The sequence below is a fragment of the Odocoileus virginianus genome, chromosome 32 (genome assembly GCF_023699985.2).
Source record: "Odocoileus virginianus isolate 20LAN1187 ecotype Illinois chromosome 32, Ovbor_1.2, whole genome shotgun sequence".
In the NCBI taxonomy this organism is placed as follows: Eukaryota; Metazoa; Chordata; class Mammalia; order Artiodactyla; family Cervidae; genus Odocoileus; species Odocoileus virginianus.
The window spans coordinates 1,931,094-1,944,562 of record NC_069705.1 but is presented as its reverse complement, the minus strand read 5'-3'; the positions used below and the strand labels follow the sequence as shown (position 1 = coordinate 1,944,562).

At 41.2% G+C, this 13,469-nt stretch overlaps 1 protein-coding gene across 1 annotated transcript in view; it reads left to right on the top strand.

Annotated features, from left to right (window-relative positions):
- Window positions 1-13,469, top strand: part of KAT6A (lysine acetyltransferase 6A) — a 102,890-nt gene that overhangs the window by 65,860 nt on the left and 23,561 nt on the right. Inside the window, exon 9 of the mRNA XM_070459736.1 lies at window positions 11,918-12,033. Coding sequence (XP_070315837.1) covers window positions 11,918-12,033 — 116 coding nt within the window. The remainder of the gene's footprint in view (window positions 1-11,917; window positions 12,034-13,469) is intronic.

The following is a 13,469-nucleotide window of genomic DNA, read 5'->3' as shown; positions in this document are numbered from 1 at the left end:
TCAAATGTTGGTGCGTTTGATGTTGTCCCAGAGGTCTCTGAGACTATCCTCAGTTCTTTTCATTCTTTTTACTTTATTCTGCTCTTGAGAAGTTATTCCACCATTTTATCTTTCAGCTCACTGATTCGTCTTCTGCTTCAGATATTCTGCTGTGATTCCTTCTAGAGTATTTTTAATTTCAGTAATTGTTTGTCTCTGTATGTTTATTCTTTAATTCTTATAGGTCTTTTTAAATTGATTGTTGCATTTTCTCCATTTTGTTTTCAAGGTTTGTGATCACCTTTACTATCATTCTGAATTTTCAGGTAGTTTGCCTGTTTCCTCTTCATTTATTTGGACTTCTGTGTTTCTAGTTTGTTCTGTCATTTGTGTATTATTTCGCTGCCTTTTCATTTTTTTTTTAACTTACTGTGTTTGAGGTCTCCTTTTCCCAGGCTTCAAGGCTGAATTCTTTCTTCCTTTTGGTTTCTGCCCTCCTAAGGTTGGTCCAGTGGTTTGTGTAAGCTTCCTATAGGGTGAGATTTGTGCTGAGTTTTTGTTTGATTTTCCTCTGATGGGCGAGGCTGAGTGAGGGGGTCTCATCCTGTCTGCTGATGGTTGGGTCTGTATTTTTGTTTTGTTTGTTGTTTAGATGAGGCGTGCTGCACAGGGTACTACTGGTGGTGCAGTGATGCTGGGTCTTGTATTCCAGTGGTTTCCTTCGTGTGAGTTCTCACCATTTGGTACTCCCTAGGGTGAGTTCTCTGGTAGTCTAGGGTCTTGGAGTCACTGCTCCCACTCCAGAGGCTCAGGGCTTGATCTCAAGTTTTGCGTGGTTCTCTATATTCATTTCCTCTGGGCAGGTACTCCTGTCCACTCTCAGCTGCTGTTCTGCATGCACTTCTGTGTCTGAAGGTGTATTCCTGATGTACCTGTGGAGAGAGATGTTCTCCACGTCCATCTGCTCCTCCACCATCTTGTTCTATCAGGTTGTCGTTTCTTCACTTTTTAAGAACCTCTTTTCCAGAATTAAGTTGCAGATGTATACTAATGCTTTTGACTCCTGTTTATTTGTATGTATTTCCTAGAAACAAGGACATTCTTATAGGTGAACACAGTACAGTCCAGATCAGGAGTTTATACCCATGAAACATGTTATCTAATCTGAAGATTTTATTCAAATCTTACTAGTTGTACTACTAATTTTCTTAATAGCAAAAGGAAAGGAAGCCTTGTCCTGGTCAACTGTCCAACTGAGGATTATGTGTTTTGTTCACTCATTATGTCTCCTTATTCTCCTTTACCCTGGAACAGTTTCTCAGTCTTTATTTTTCATGCCCTTGACATTTCTGATGAGTGCAGGTCATTTATTTTGTAGAACATCCACAGTGGTGACTTGTCCTTTGATCACTTGGTTACAGTGATATTGTGCCATGTTTCTCATCTGTGAAATCATGTGCCCTCTGTAATTAAGTAATTTTTGGGAATACACTTTATTTAAATATGTACTGTTTCTCATCAGATTTTACCCACTAGACTTTGTTGGTTGCTTTCAATGGAATTAGATGATTTTCTGATTCCATCGTGTGTTTTTTAATTGGCATACTAATATAAGGAAGAGCTTTTCCTTTTTTCTGTCTATCCATCCTTCCATCCATCCGTCTATGACTTACAGATTTGTATTTTATGTGTTGTGTTATCATTTGTTGTTATTGGTATTTATTTAGATGCTCAGGTTGTTCCATATTTGTGCAGGGAGAGCTTGTGTGTGTGTGTGTGTGTGTGTGTGTGTGTGTGTGTGACTTTGTCCAATTTATTCTATTTATTTGGTGATTTTTAAAGTTATGCTGCTGCTACTGCTGCTAAGTCACTTCAGTCGTGTCCAACTCTGCGACCCCATAGATGGCAGCCCATCAGGCTCCTGAGAATCCGTGGGATTCTCCAGGCACGAACACTGGAGTGGGTTGCCATTTCCTTCTCCAATGAATGAAAGTGAAAAGTGAAAGGGAAGTCACTCAGTCGTGTCCGACTCTTAGTGACCCCATGGACCACAGCCTACCAGGCTCCTCAGTCCATGGGATTTTCCAGGCAAGAGTACTGGAGTGGGGCGCCATTGTCTTCTCCGAAGTTGAGGTATAACTGACCTCAATTTTATTAACTGTAAAAAAGTTATAAGTATACAGTGAAATGATTGAATGTTTGTATAGCACATATTCGTATCTGCTTTTAGCCACAGCAGTATATCCTAGACTCCTGTTGTTCATGCTGTGGATTCAGCCATTTCTCTGAGAATCCCTGGTTCCTTTTAGTGGAGAATGGGCATCAGTGGTAGTTATGTCCTTTTACTTTCTCAGGCCCAAAGAAGTTTCATCCTTGCTTTTTTCTGTCTCATACCCTGTACATATTTGGTTCATTGGCAAATCCTACTGGTCCTACCCCAGAATGTCTCAAAACATGACAGCTGCTTTCCCCACCCACCTTCCTCACCTGCGCTGCTTCCTCTTCTCTGGGCAGCTGTGATGTCTCCATACTCATGCACTTGCTTCCACTCCTGCTGCTTACCAGTGTCTGAGCTGTGTTCTTTATGCGGGGGCTGGAGTAAATGTTTTCAGACTTTCCACTCCTCTGCTCAGAAAGCCTCTAGTGCCATTCAGTCCTGCCGAGACTGTCTAAAGAGACGCGCTGTGACCGTGTGCCTCCCTGCCTCTCGGGCCCTGTCCCCCCACTCTGCCCTGTTCACACCTCACCAGCCACAGGCCGCCTCTCCCTTCCACAGATGCCCCAGGCGCACTTCCACCTCAGAGCCTTGGCACTTCCTGCCCCTGGTCTGCATGGCCCGTCCTCTGGTCCAGAGAGCGAGTCTGTTCACTGCTCACTCTGTTTAGGTCTCTGCTTCTGTCTTGTATTAGAGAGGCTCTTCCTAAATCCCAAACTGAAACAGCATACATTTGTCCACACTGTGTCACTCTTTGTCTCCCTACCTGCTTGCTTGTCCTACAAGGTATTTACCACTTACTTATAAATGTAAATATTAATTTCTAGAATGTCAGTACCTTGAGATCAGGCACTTTCTTTTTGGTCACTGCTTTATACTGAGTATTTGGAATATAGTAAAGGCTCAGTAAATATTTGTTTAATGAGTGGATAAATGAAATTTTTTGTTGGGTGAAATGAGCCAGAAGTTGTAATAACAGGTATGAAGAGAAAGATGACTGGGGAGAGTTAAAAGGGCGCTGAGCCCTGCTGAGGCCACTGGAGACGGTATGTTTCTTCCAGTGTTTTATTAAACTGTGATTGTTTGTATATGTATCTGGCACCAAGGAAATGGGCAGCTGGGCTTGTGATTCCTAACCTGTGCTTATTTTCAGAAGCACACTACGAAAATAATTTCAGTACACTACCGCGCAGTGCACTAAAATTCTGATGATGGTGTTTCTCCATGAAGTCCATTCATTTAGAACTCACGTGCCTGGCATGGAACTAGAGCTGTAGGGTAGACAAACAGTCATAGACTCTGCCTTCATGAAATGTTCAGTCTCAGCAAATAGTAAACAATTGTACAGATAAGTCTGTTGTTGCAAGCTGACAGCTAATGGGCAGAGAGTAAGAATGTGGTGAGAGGGGATAGTAGACACTTCCTGTGCCAGTTTCTGGGTTCCTAGGCAGTGTAATTCACACGGGGACTTAAAAGATGGCTAGAAAGTCAGCAAGGCAAAGAGCTACTGAGAAGAATGTTCCAGACATAGGGAACATGCCTGTGCACGTCTGGAGGCATAAAAGAACTTGGTGCATTTGAGGAAATGAAAGAAGGCCAGGCCAACCAGAGTACAGTGAGTAAAAGTCACAGAAGATGAAGCTGGAGAGAGAAAACAAGGGATAAGTTAGGATTGGCGTTTTTATTGCAATTGTAGTGGGAAGTCATTGAATGATTTAAAAAGATTTTTTCCCATTGTGATTTATTGTAAGATATTGACTGTCGTTCCCTGTGCTATACAGTGTATCTTTGTTGTTCATCTCTTTTGCATATAGTAGCATGTATCTGTCCCTTTCCCCTTTGGTAACCATTAGCTTGTTTTCTGTGTTTGTGTCTTATTTCTGGTTTTTAAATAAATTTATTTGTGTCTCTTTTTCTTTTTAGATTCTACAAATAATGATGTCATGATAATTCTTTTTTATGGCTGAGTAGTATTCCATTGTATGTATGCACCACATCTTCTTTAATCATTGAATGATTTTAGCAAGGAAATAGAACAAATATGAATTAAATTTTCTTTTTTTAGCCACTATATGAATGGATTGAAATTCTTCATATTCCAAGCCAAGAGTAGAAGCAGGGAAACAAATTTAGAGGCTGTTTGAGTGATTGAGAAGGAAGAAGATGGTGACTTAGACTGGAGAGGTGGCAGTGGAAATGGGAGAGAAGTAGATGAATGTAGAATCCTTTTCAGAGATGAAGTCAGCGCAACTCGGTAGATATGATGTGTAGTTTAAAGGAGTAAGGGGAAGTCAAGAACAGCTCCAGGCTCTCTGACCTAATGTCGTAGAGGAAGCGGGTTGAAGCAGTGGGGGGACTCACTATTGATTAGATTAGATGATGTCTTTAAATAATAACAGCATTCATGAACATAACATACAGAGTCATTTTGGAGAGCCTAGATATGCTGTCGTAGAAACTGCTTCAACCCTTGTTCCACAAACTTTGAAGGAAGATTTTATTACAGCGTCTTAGACGGCAATCCATCCAGTCAATAGCTCATCATATTTTAAGTACCGACCCTGTTCTAGAAATAGCTAGGTGCAGGGGCTGTAAGTACGACATAGTTTGATTCTTATAGAGCTTTAACCAGTCACAAAAGCAGCCCCCAATAGTGATAGCTTATAGTGATGATCTTGAGCAATTAAATTTTGTGTGGTATATTACCTAATTAAGTCAGACATTATTGAAATATTTCACAAGGTTTCTTTTTTTCACCCCCCCTTCAAAAAGGGTCATTTATTAATTGGTTTTGCTTTTTTTTTTTTTTTTTAGTTTTCAAGAGACAGGTATAGTTTGCCTGGTACCATGTTCCATCGTTAGTAGCTATTCAGTGAACACTTCCATAAAAAAGAGCCACCTCTTAAAACAAAACAGGAACATAAGAAATTGGTAGTATAGGATTTTGTTTGGAATTATCTTTCAACAATGATTTTGTGAACTTGGAAGGAATGGTTTTTCTTAGAAGATTCATCACTGAAAAGAAGCATTTGTATTCAAGAGCATTGAAGAGCATGATAGCCTCCTCGAAATATATAGAATGATTTTTTTCATAAAATATCACCAAACAGTGCGTTATATTTCCTTAGTAATTTTAGTGCTTTCTAATTTTGAAGGATTTGGTTGTGTGTGTGTGTGTTTCTAGAAAGTTAATAGCATTTTTGAAATGATTTTTTTGCATAAAGAATTTAGCAGTTAATTAGAAATGAAATAAACTAGGTTTAGCAAGTCTCTTCACTCTGAGAGTTTTTATCCCTATTTAATTATTTTTTTCCTTGGAAAATATATATCTTAGAATTACCAAAATGTATGTAAAAGCATTGACATTTTACCCTCAGTGTCCTAACTACATAAATAGTCGTTCTCAAGCCAGAATGTACTTTAAAACCACCTTACCCTGCCTAGGCCCTGTTCAGATATTGATGAACTCCAGGGACTGGGGAGAAGGGCCCAGGCATAGTATCAGAAAATGCTCTCTAGGTGGTCTTGTAATTTGAAACTGCTCGAAGATATGCACGCCTATTAGCTACAACTCCAATAGGAAAATCAAGATGGAACGCGCTTCTCACTCTAAGCGGTTAGTTCTTACCCACATAACTGTCTGTAGATCTTTTGACAGTGGTGGGCAGGTAACGCAGGTAGCCAGTATATGGCGCTTGTTTGGTGAAGCCTCACCTTCTGGACAGCGCCACTCGGATCCAGCGTGGGACACTCCTTACTCCCCTGGCCCAGCAGCGCCGTGAACCTGGTGTCGGGGCGCACGTCTGGAGTCCCCGCCCCCTCGCGGCGGATTTCCGGTTTGTTTGAGTGCCCCGAGGGCACGCCTCTTGAAGTCCGCTCCAGGGCTGCACTCGTGCGTGTCCATGGTGTGTTCTCCCGTCTCCACCTCGTTGATGGCGGACTGGCCCTTCTTCTCGCTGCCCTTTAGTGGGAACCATCCTGCTGGACTTGACAGTTGAGCAAAATTTTATTGAATATTCACTAAGGTAGTGGTTAAGAGCCTAGGTATTAGAGAGAAGCTGCCCACGTTCAAATCCTGTCTCTGCTGAGTGACCTTTGTCAACTAAGTTACTTAATAGGTTTGTTGAAAGGATTGAATGAATTGGTATTTGCAAAGCACTTGGTGTGTCCCTCATGAAGTGAGGACTAAATCAATGCCAGTCTCTGCTAGTGTCTTAGTGGTGGGTGCTAGAAACCCACAGATACATAGGAAATGTGTCTCTGCCCTCCAGGTGATAAGACATTTATAAACCAATAGTTGAAGGCTTGTGGTTAGTAATAGGAAGTCTTTTATTGTGTTCTAGGTTCACTACATTCAGCATTGTGTATCAATTTTTGCATTTAATAAAATCTTGTTGTTACTTGCTCCCGTTTCAAACATATGAAGAATTGAAGCCTTTGAAGGATTATCATACCTGGAATTACATAGTTATTCAGTGTCAGAATCAGCATTTGAACCCAGGCCGTGTGACTCCAGATCTTTAATCCTTGACTGCTAGTCTGTGTTAAATGTGCTTAAGATGCAGGAGAATGACAGCAAGACATCTGCCTAGGGCTGTTTGTGTGGTCTTCAGGGAGCAGGTGGTATTTGACTAGGGTGTTCAGAGAATGAATGAGAAGTAGCTACTGGATGAGAGGAGGGCATTTCTCGTGGAATAGTTTTGGGTGTGAGAAAGGTTACTGAACACTTGGAGCTGTGTGTAATTTCTTCGGTTGGCGTTCAGTTAAGAGATGAGGTTGAAAAGGTGAATACAGACCAGAAGACCAGGTCATGAAGATCCTGTGGTCCATGTTAAGCAGTCTGTACTTTGTTTTCTAGTTGTGGTGGTTCTCTAAAGTAGTTGAATAGCTCTTGAGGAGCTCCTGAAGAGTTTATTTTAAAGAGGACGGCATGGCTGTATTTGCATTTGGAAACCTGGTTCTGGTGATGCCGTGTGAAGTGGGTTGAAGAAGCCCTGCCAGTCTGGTGCTCACGTGGTCAGTGAGAGGGGACCAGGGCCTGGATAAGGTGGAGGGGGCCCAGTAGGCAGAGGTTGTGCGGTGGATTTAGGATAGGATGGGAACCCTAGAGTGCTGGGTTGAGTCGAGGTTAAACGAAAGGACAGAACCACATAGTTCCTAGTGTTCTTTTTTGAGTAGATGATGATGGTAAATGTGGGAAGGGGAGCTTTTTTGGATGGTCTTCCCGATCGTGGTTACACGAATTGGGGGCTTGTGCGAAGTCTAGACTGTCGTGTGTATGGCTGTGGAGATCAGGAGGGCTTCCAGGCAGGTTTGCCGGTTATCAGCACACAGATGCCAGCTGAAACTGCATGGGTAAGAGCTGAAGCTGTAACATAGATAATGTTCATTTAACAGTAAATGTCACTATGTGTACCATTAGACACTGGAGATACAACCGGGACCAAAGCAGACTTTTTTAAAAAAATTCTTATTCTCAGGAGCTAACAGTTTAGCAGTGGGGATGGGTTAAAGTAAATACTGTATCATGTGGTAACATTATGGGGAAAAAGCAGGGGTTGGGGTCAGAGAACTCTGAGGGGTGGGATGGATTTGTGCAGTTTTGAATTGTTGGGTTAGGGACTGTCCACCGTGTAGCAGAAGGCTGAACAAGGTGAGGGAGTGAACAGCCGAGTATTGGAATCTCATTGCAGGTGAGGGAGTGAACAGCTGAGCATTGGAATCGCAGTGCAGGCTGGGGGCAGGGGCTTGTGCTTGGTACAGTCCAGGAGATACACAAAGGCCACGCGCTCGCTGACACTTGGTATTTTCTGGGGGTTTATTTATTTATTTATTTTCTAGTAGCTGTCCTAATGGGTGTGAATGGGTGTGATTTACAACTGCATTTTCTTGATAACTAGGGATGTGGAACATCTTTTTATGTGCATATTGCCCATCTGTATATATATCTTCTTTAGAGAATGAAAACAGATTATAAGTCATTATATTGTAAGATCTTATCCTGATTCAGTTGTTTGGCAAAACATAATCTGAACTGATTTGGGACTATATATATATACACGCACACACATATACATATATATATATTCTTCATTGTGTTAGTTGCTCAGTCGTGTCTTGACTCTTTGTGACCCCATGGTCTGTCCATGAAATTCTCCAGGCAACAATATGGGAGTGGGTTGCCATTCCCTTCTCCAGGGGATCTTCCTGGCCCAGGGATCAAACTTGGGTCTCCTGCATCGCAGACAGATTCTTTACCATCTGAACTACCAGGGAAGCCCAATATATTCTTTAGTTATCCTATTTAATATGAATGTTCATATGCTTTGCTGAAGAAATATTAGGGTATCTGATTATGGAGTGTTATCCCAAACCCTACTGAGGCTGTTGATTTAAAATACATATATGTACTGTAATACTTTTCTAATGAGAAAAGTTCACCATTCCAAAGCACATTCTACTCCCAAGTGTTTTGGATAAGAGGCTGTGGATGTGTACTTTGGAAAGCTAAAGTTCTAGTTGGAATTCAGAAATGAATTAGCTGAGGGCTCCCCATCCGTTCCGTCTCACCTTGTACCTGGTTGGTTGGTTCCTGTTTGGGCTTCACTCTTGCTGTTCTGTGCTGTCCTTCTCTGCCTCTTGGTTTCTCTGAGCCTGGTTTCCCACCCCCACGCCCCTCCCCGTCTGTGAAGTGGGCATGTGTTTCCTGCTTTGAGGCCTGGATTGTGGGGAATGAAGGGGATGCCAGTGCGAGATGCGGGGTCTGCACCGGAGGGTGCCACACATGCTGAGGCTCTTTCTTCCCAGCTCATGCTCTCTCCACTTCGTAGCATGTGACCTCGTTCTTACACGCCTCTTTCATCAGGTAACTTCTAATCTTCAAGGAACAGGATTGTTTTTATTAAAGTTTTCATGGGAGATGTTCCAGTGTTGGAAAGACATGTCTTCTCCCACCATTGCACATTCTCGTGCTGATACTGAGGGGACGCCTACCTTCCACTCCCACCTGAAAATGTCATTGCCACAGGGAATGGAAAAGTAACGTCTAACGGGGGAGGGGGCAGGGCTGTATCTGCTTCCACTGTAATTTTCATTTTGTACCAGATCTAGACTGGGGGTCTCTGTATACAAGAGTGGTCTCTCTCTATTGGATGGAAGTGGAGTTTTTTGTAGAAAAGTAACAATCTTTACTCCAGAAGTACTGGTAATAAAAGTTTCATTATTTAGAATAGGCATATTTAAAGTTACCTTTTGATTTAACCCGATTACTAGTGCATTCAGTGCCCCCTCCCTTATTTTCTTAAATTAGAAAGTCCATTCTGGCCCAGAATATATGTTTTGCTTTAACCGTTTTGACATATTCAAATGAGAAGGAAGGCACAGAGTGGCACACCTGAGTTAAAAGCTTTAAAAAAAAATCATGTGCTCTTGATTTGTTAAATACCCGCTGCTTTGGAAAGTTGCATATTTAATGACATTTTGGCTGAAATTTAAACATGAAATCAAAGATAAGCTTGCAATTCAGACTTGGCGGTTTGATCTTGGCAAGGACTGGGTTAACGGGTGGTTGGAGGCACCTGTTCCTTCCTGACTGCACAGCCTTTGTTACTTCTGCTCACTGGCTCAGAGGCTTCTTTCACAAGGGAGCTGGAGGGTGGCCGGCGCGTTTCCTGGTGCGGAGGGCGGGGGCCCTGGAGGCAGGGAGGCCTGCCGTGCCTTAGTGGCGGCCATGTGCAAACAGCTCTACTGGAGCTGGGTGTCCACCTTCACGTCCGGCATCCGCCTGGAGGAGCGCCAGGCCGCGGACGGGAAGGCTCTCCAGCAGCAGGTGATGTCGCAGCAGGTGCGTGGTCTCGCCCCATGTGCATCCTGTGTGATCTTGGCTCAGCAGGCTAGATTTGGTTTCTGACTGGTTACTCTGATATTTTCCGTATTACTGTCCTTGTTATTTGGATCTGTGAAGATAGGCTAAAAGATGCTACTTTATGAGTTACAGTACGTGATTCTGGAATGTAATTTAAAGAACAGTGTTTAAAACCTTTTGCAGAGCTCTGTTTGGCTTTTGAGAAATGAAAAAGAAATCTTACTCTAACCCTGTCTTGTGTTTTTCTTTTTGATTTTTGCTCTTTAAAGAGCCTCAGTGCTCCTTGGTGTCATAACACAGTTTATCCAACTCTTAGATGTTTGTCTTTTGTTTTGAGGTGTGTTAAGGATGAGGTGAAGTTTCACCTGGCTATGTTCCAACATGAAACCTGAGATAAGTCCCTTGGCCTTTTATAAAAGGGAATGGTTAGTAAGGCCAGAGAGAGTTCTCAAATGAGTTATGGTGACGAGGCTTTTTCCTTAAATAAATTTATATAAAGAATATAAATTTGATACTATATCTTTTTAGATTTGTTAGAAGTGGTGGGGAGGAGGGTGTGTGTGTGTCATGAGCTCCAGCAAGGGACTTTTAGTAATCTCTCAGTGCTTTTTAAAGCATAAAGGTGAAGAATAATTTTGGTTGTTCCTTTTAAGAGTTATTAATACTTGTGTTTGATTAGGCTGAATTCTAGCTCCTTTTTTAAAAGCATTAATTCCTGTTTATAGAATATCCACGATAATTATACATGGTTATGTGTTATATGTTATATATACAACACACATGGGGACATACCTTCTTTTATTGCTCTTTGCTTTATTGTGATTCACAGATAATGTTTTTTACAAATTGGAATTTGTGGCAACTCCAAGTTGAGCAGGTATATCGGCACCATTTTTCTAAGAACATTTATTTGTTAATTTCATGTCTCTGTATCACATTTTGGTAATTTTTGCAATGTTTTAAACTTTTTCATTATTATTGTATTTGTTCTGGTGATCTCTTATGGGACTTACTGAAGACTCAAATAATGGTTGGCATTTTTCGGCAATAAAATATTTTTTAAGTAAGCATGTTTTTTTTAAGACATAATGCCATTGCAAACTTAATAGAGTGTAAACATAATTTGTATATGTACTAGGAGACCAGAAATTTGTGTGACGTGCTTTATTGTGATTCTTACTTTGTTCTGTGGTCTGGAGCCGAATCCGCAGTATGTCTGAGGTGTGCCTGTGTGCCTATAGGACTCTTGTTACATTGGGCGCAGGGCAAATCGAATTCCCCGTGAAAAGCTACTAGGAAGGAGATTTTAGGAGAAGTGTAAAACACACTGAAGACTTACTTACTTGTTTTGGTATACTCTTTTCACATTGTTCTCAGCACCTGCTTCTGCGGACTGGAGGACGATTCCTTCCTCTGCGTGCTCCCGTGTTGAGTAGGTCGTTGGCTGTTCATGACATTAGGGTGCTGTGTGTCTGATCTCAGCCTGTGGGCAGCAGGCCCGCCTCCCCACCCCTGACTCCGAATCCCCACTGCTGGCGGTGTCTCTTTAACTACTGAGTCATTAAGGAAGGAGTGGAGTTGAGGATATTCACAGTATTATTAAATAGGGAAGCTGCAGTGTCACCAACTGCATTTGGTTCTAGGAGATATATTAGCATATTTATTTTTCATTTGGATGCTCCTTTTAAAGAATAAGTTTATTTCAAAACTCGTTAGCTTGTTCCTGACTTTTCCAATTCCTTGTGGAATCCTGAGAACATGACACTTCAATTCAGATGGTTTTTTGTTTTGTTTGTTACCTATCTTAGTGTTTTTAATGTAGCTAACTTATATAATCAATGTGTTTTCTCGCTGCACAGAAAGTTGGAGTGACTGGACCTCCTGATCCACAAGTCCGCTGTCCCTCTGTTATCGAGTTTGGGAAGTATGAAATTCATACTTGGTACTCCTCTCCATATCCTCAAGAATACTCAAGGTACGTTTTGAGAGGCCATTTACCTTTGCTCTTAGATTCCTAGACCTCCAGCACTAGAAGGGGTCTTGGAGACATTGTTGTAGTCCAGTTCCTATCTTTACATTGAAGAAAACCGGTAGGTTTTAAGTGTCCGTGACAGCAGCATACTTCGACAGCCTCTTAGTCTCAGTTGGCTTTGTAATAGATTTTCTTTTCTGTAACCTATCCAGAAACTATTATTTAAGATCGGAAACCTGACACATGGTCAGAATGAAAGGGGAACATTTTTTCTTTATGAGAAATTGACCTTCATATCTCACAGCAAAAGCTTTTTTTAAAGAGAAATTCTTATATTTAACTAATAAATAAAGTTTCACTGAGTAGCCTTTTATTTAAATCTTTATAATTTAACAAACTTAGTAAATTATTTGTTTTCCCAGGAATAATTAGCCAAATGGTATAAAATTATATATAAATGACTTGGGTTTCTAGATATAAAAATGGATCACTCACCAGCTTTTTGGGATAAGGCAGTGAGCTTAGGGAAGCCAGATTCGTTTCCTGACTCAACTCTGACGTTTATAAGCTACGTAACCTTAGAAATTACCCAGCTACTTGGTGCTTCAGTTTCCTCATCTCTAAAACAGGGATAATAATAGTTCTGACCTCAGGAGGTTTATTGTGAACATTAAGTGAGTAGAATTATGTAAACCACTTAAAAATTGTGAGTGCTCAATAATGTCAGTTTTTTTTTTTCTTTTAGGGTTGAAATGAAAAAGAGTTGAAAAATAAGATTTAGTCAAAAAATTAAACACTGGCTTAGCATTTGAAGTACAGCAGTCATTAATTCTTTAATCTGGTTTACAAATCTAAGCGAATTAGGAAAGTAGGAGTGAGACTCAGACCTCAGTGACACAGAGAGAGAGGGAGAAAGCAAAACCCCAGGAAACTAACATACAAGCTTATGAAACACAGCAGCTGAGAGCCATTTATTGTAGGATCAGTTACCTCCAAACTCTGTGTTAGACCTTTAAGAAAATATTCTGTTTATTTCATGGAAGAATAAATCTGAGTTGGTTACAAACATTAAATTATATATTATGTATATATGTTAAAAGAGAGAAGGAAATTCCTCAACTACCTACAGAACACAGGTAGTCAATGCAATGTCTTCCTCATGAGTTATGGATAGCCAGGATATTGTATAATCAAGAACAGCAAAGTTGAAGAATTAATTTCATCATTAGGTTTAAAATGAATTATTTCCATGTTTAAGTGAGCTCTTTACCAGCTGTGCAGATCACAAAAGTGCCCCGCCTGGAACAGAAAGCTTGTTCAGCGTCTGTGTCACCTGTTCTGGCGGTTGTCATGTAGAGAGTGGAACCACGGGCACCTCCTCTCTTCTCCTCAAGGGCAGGAGGAGGAGAGGAGCTCATTTAGTCAGGAGTGGAGACAGA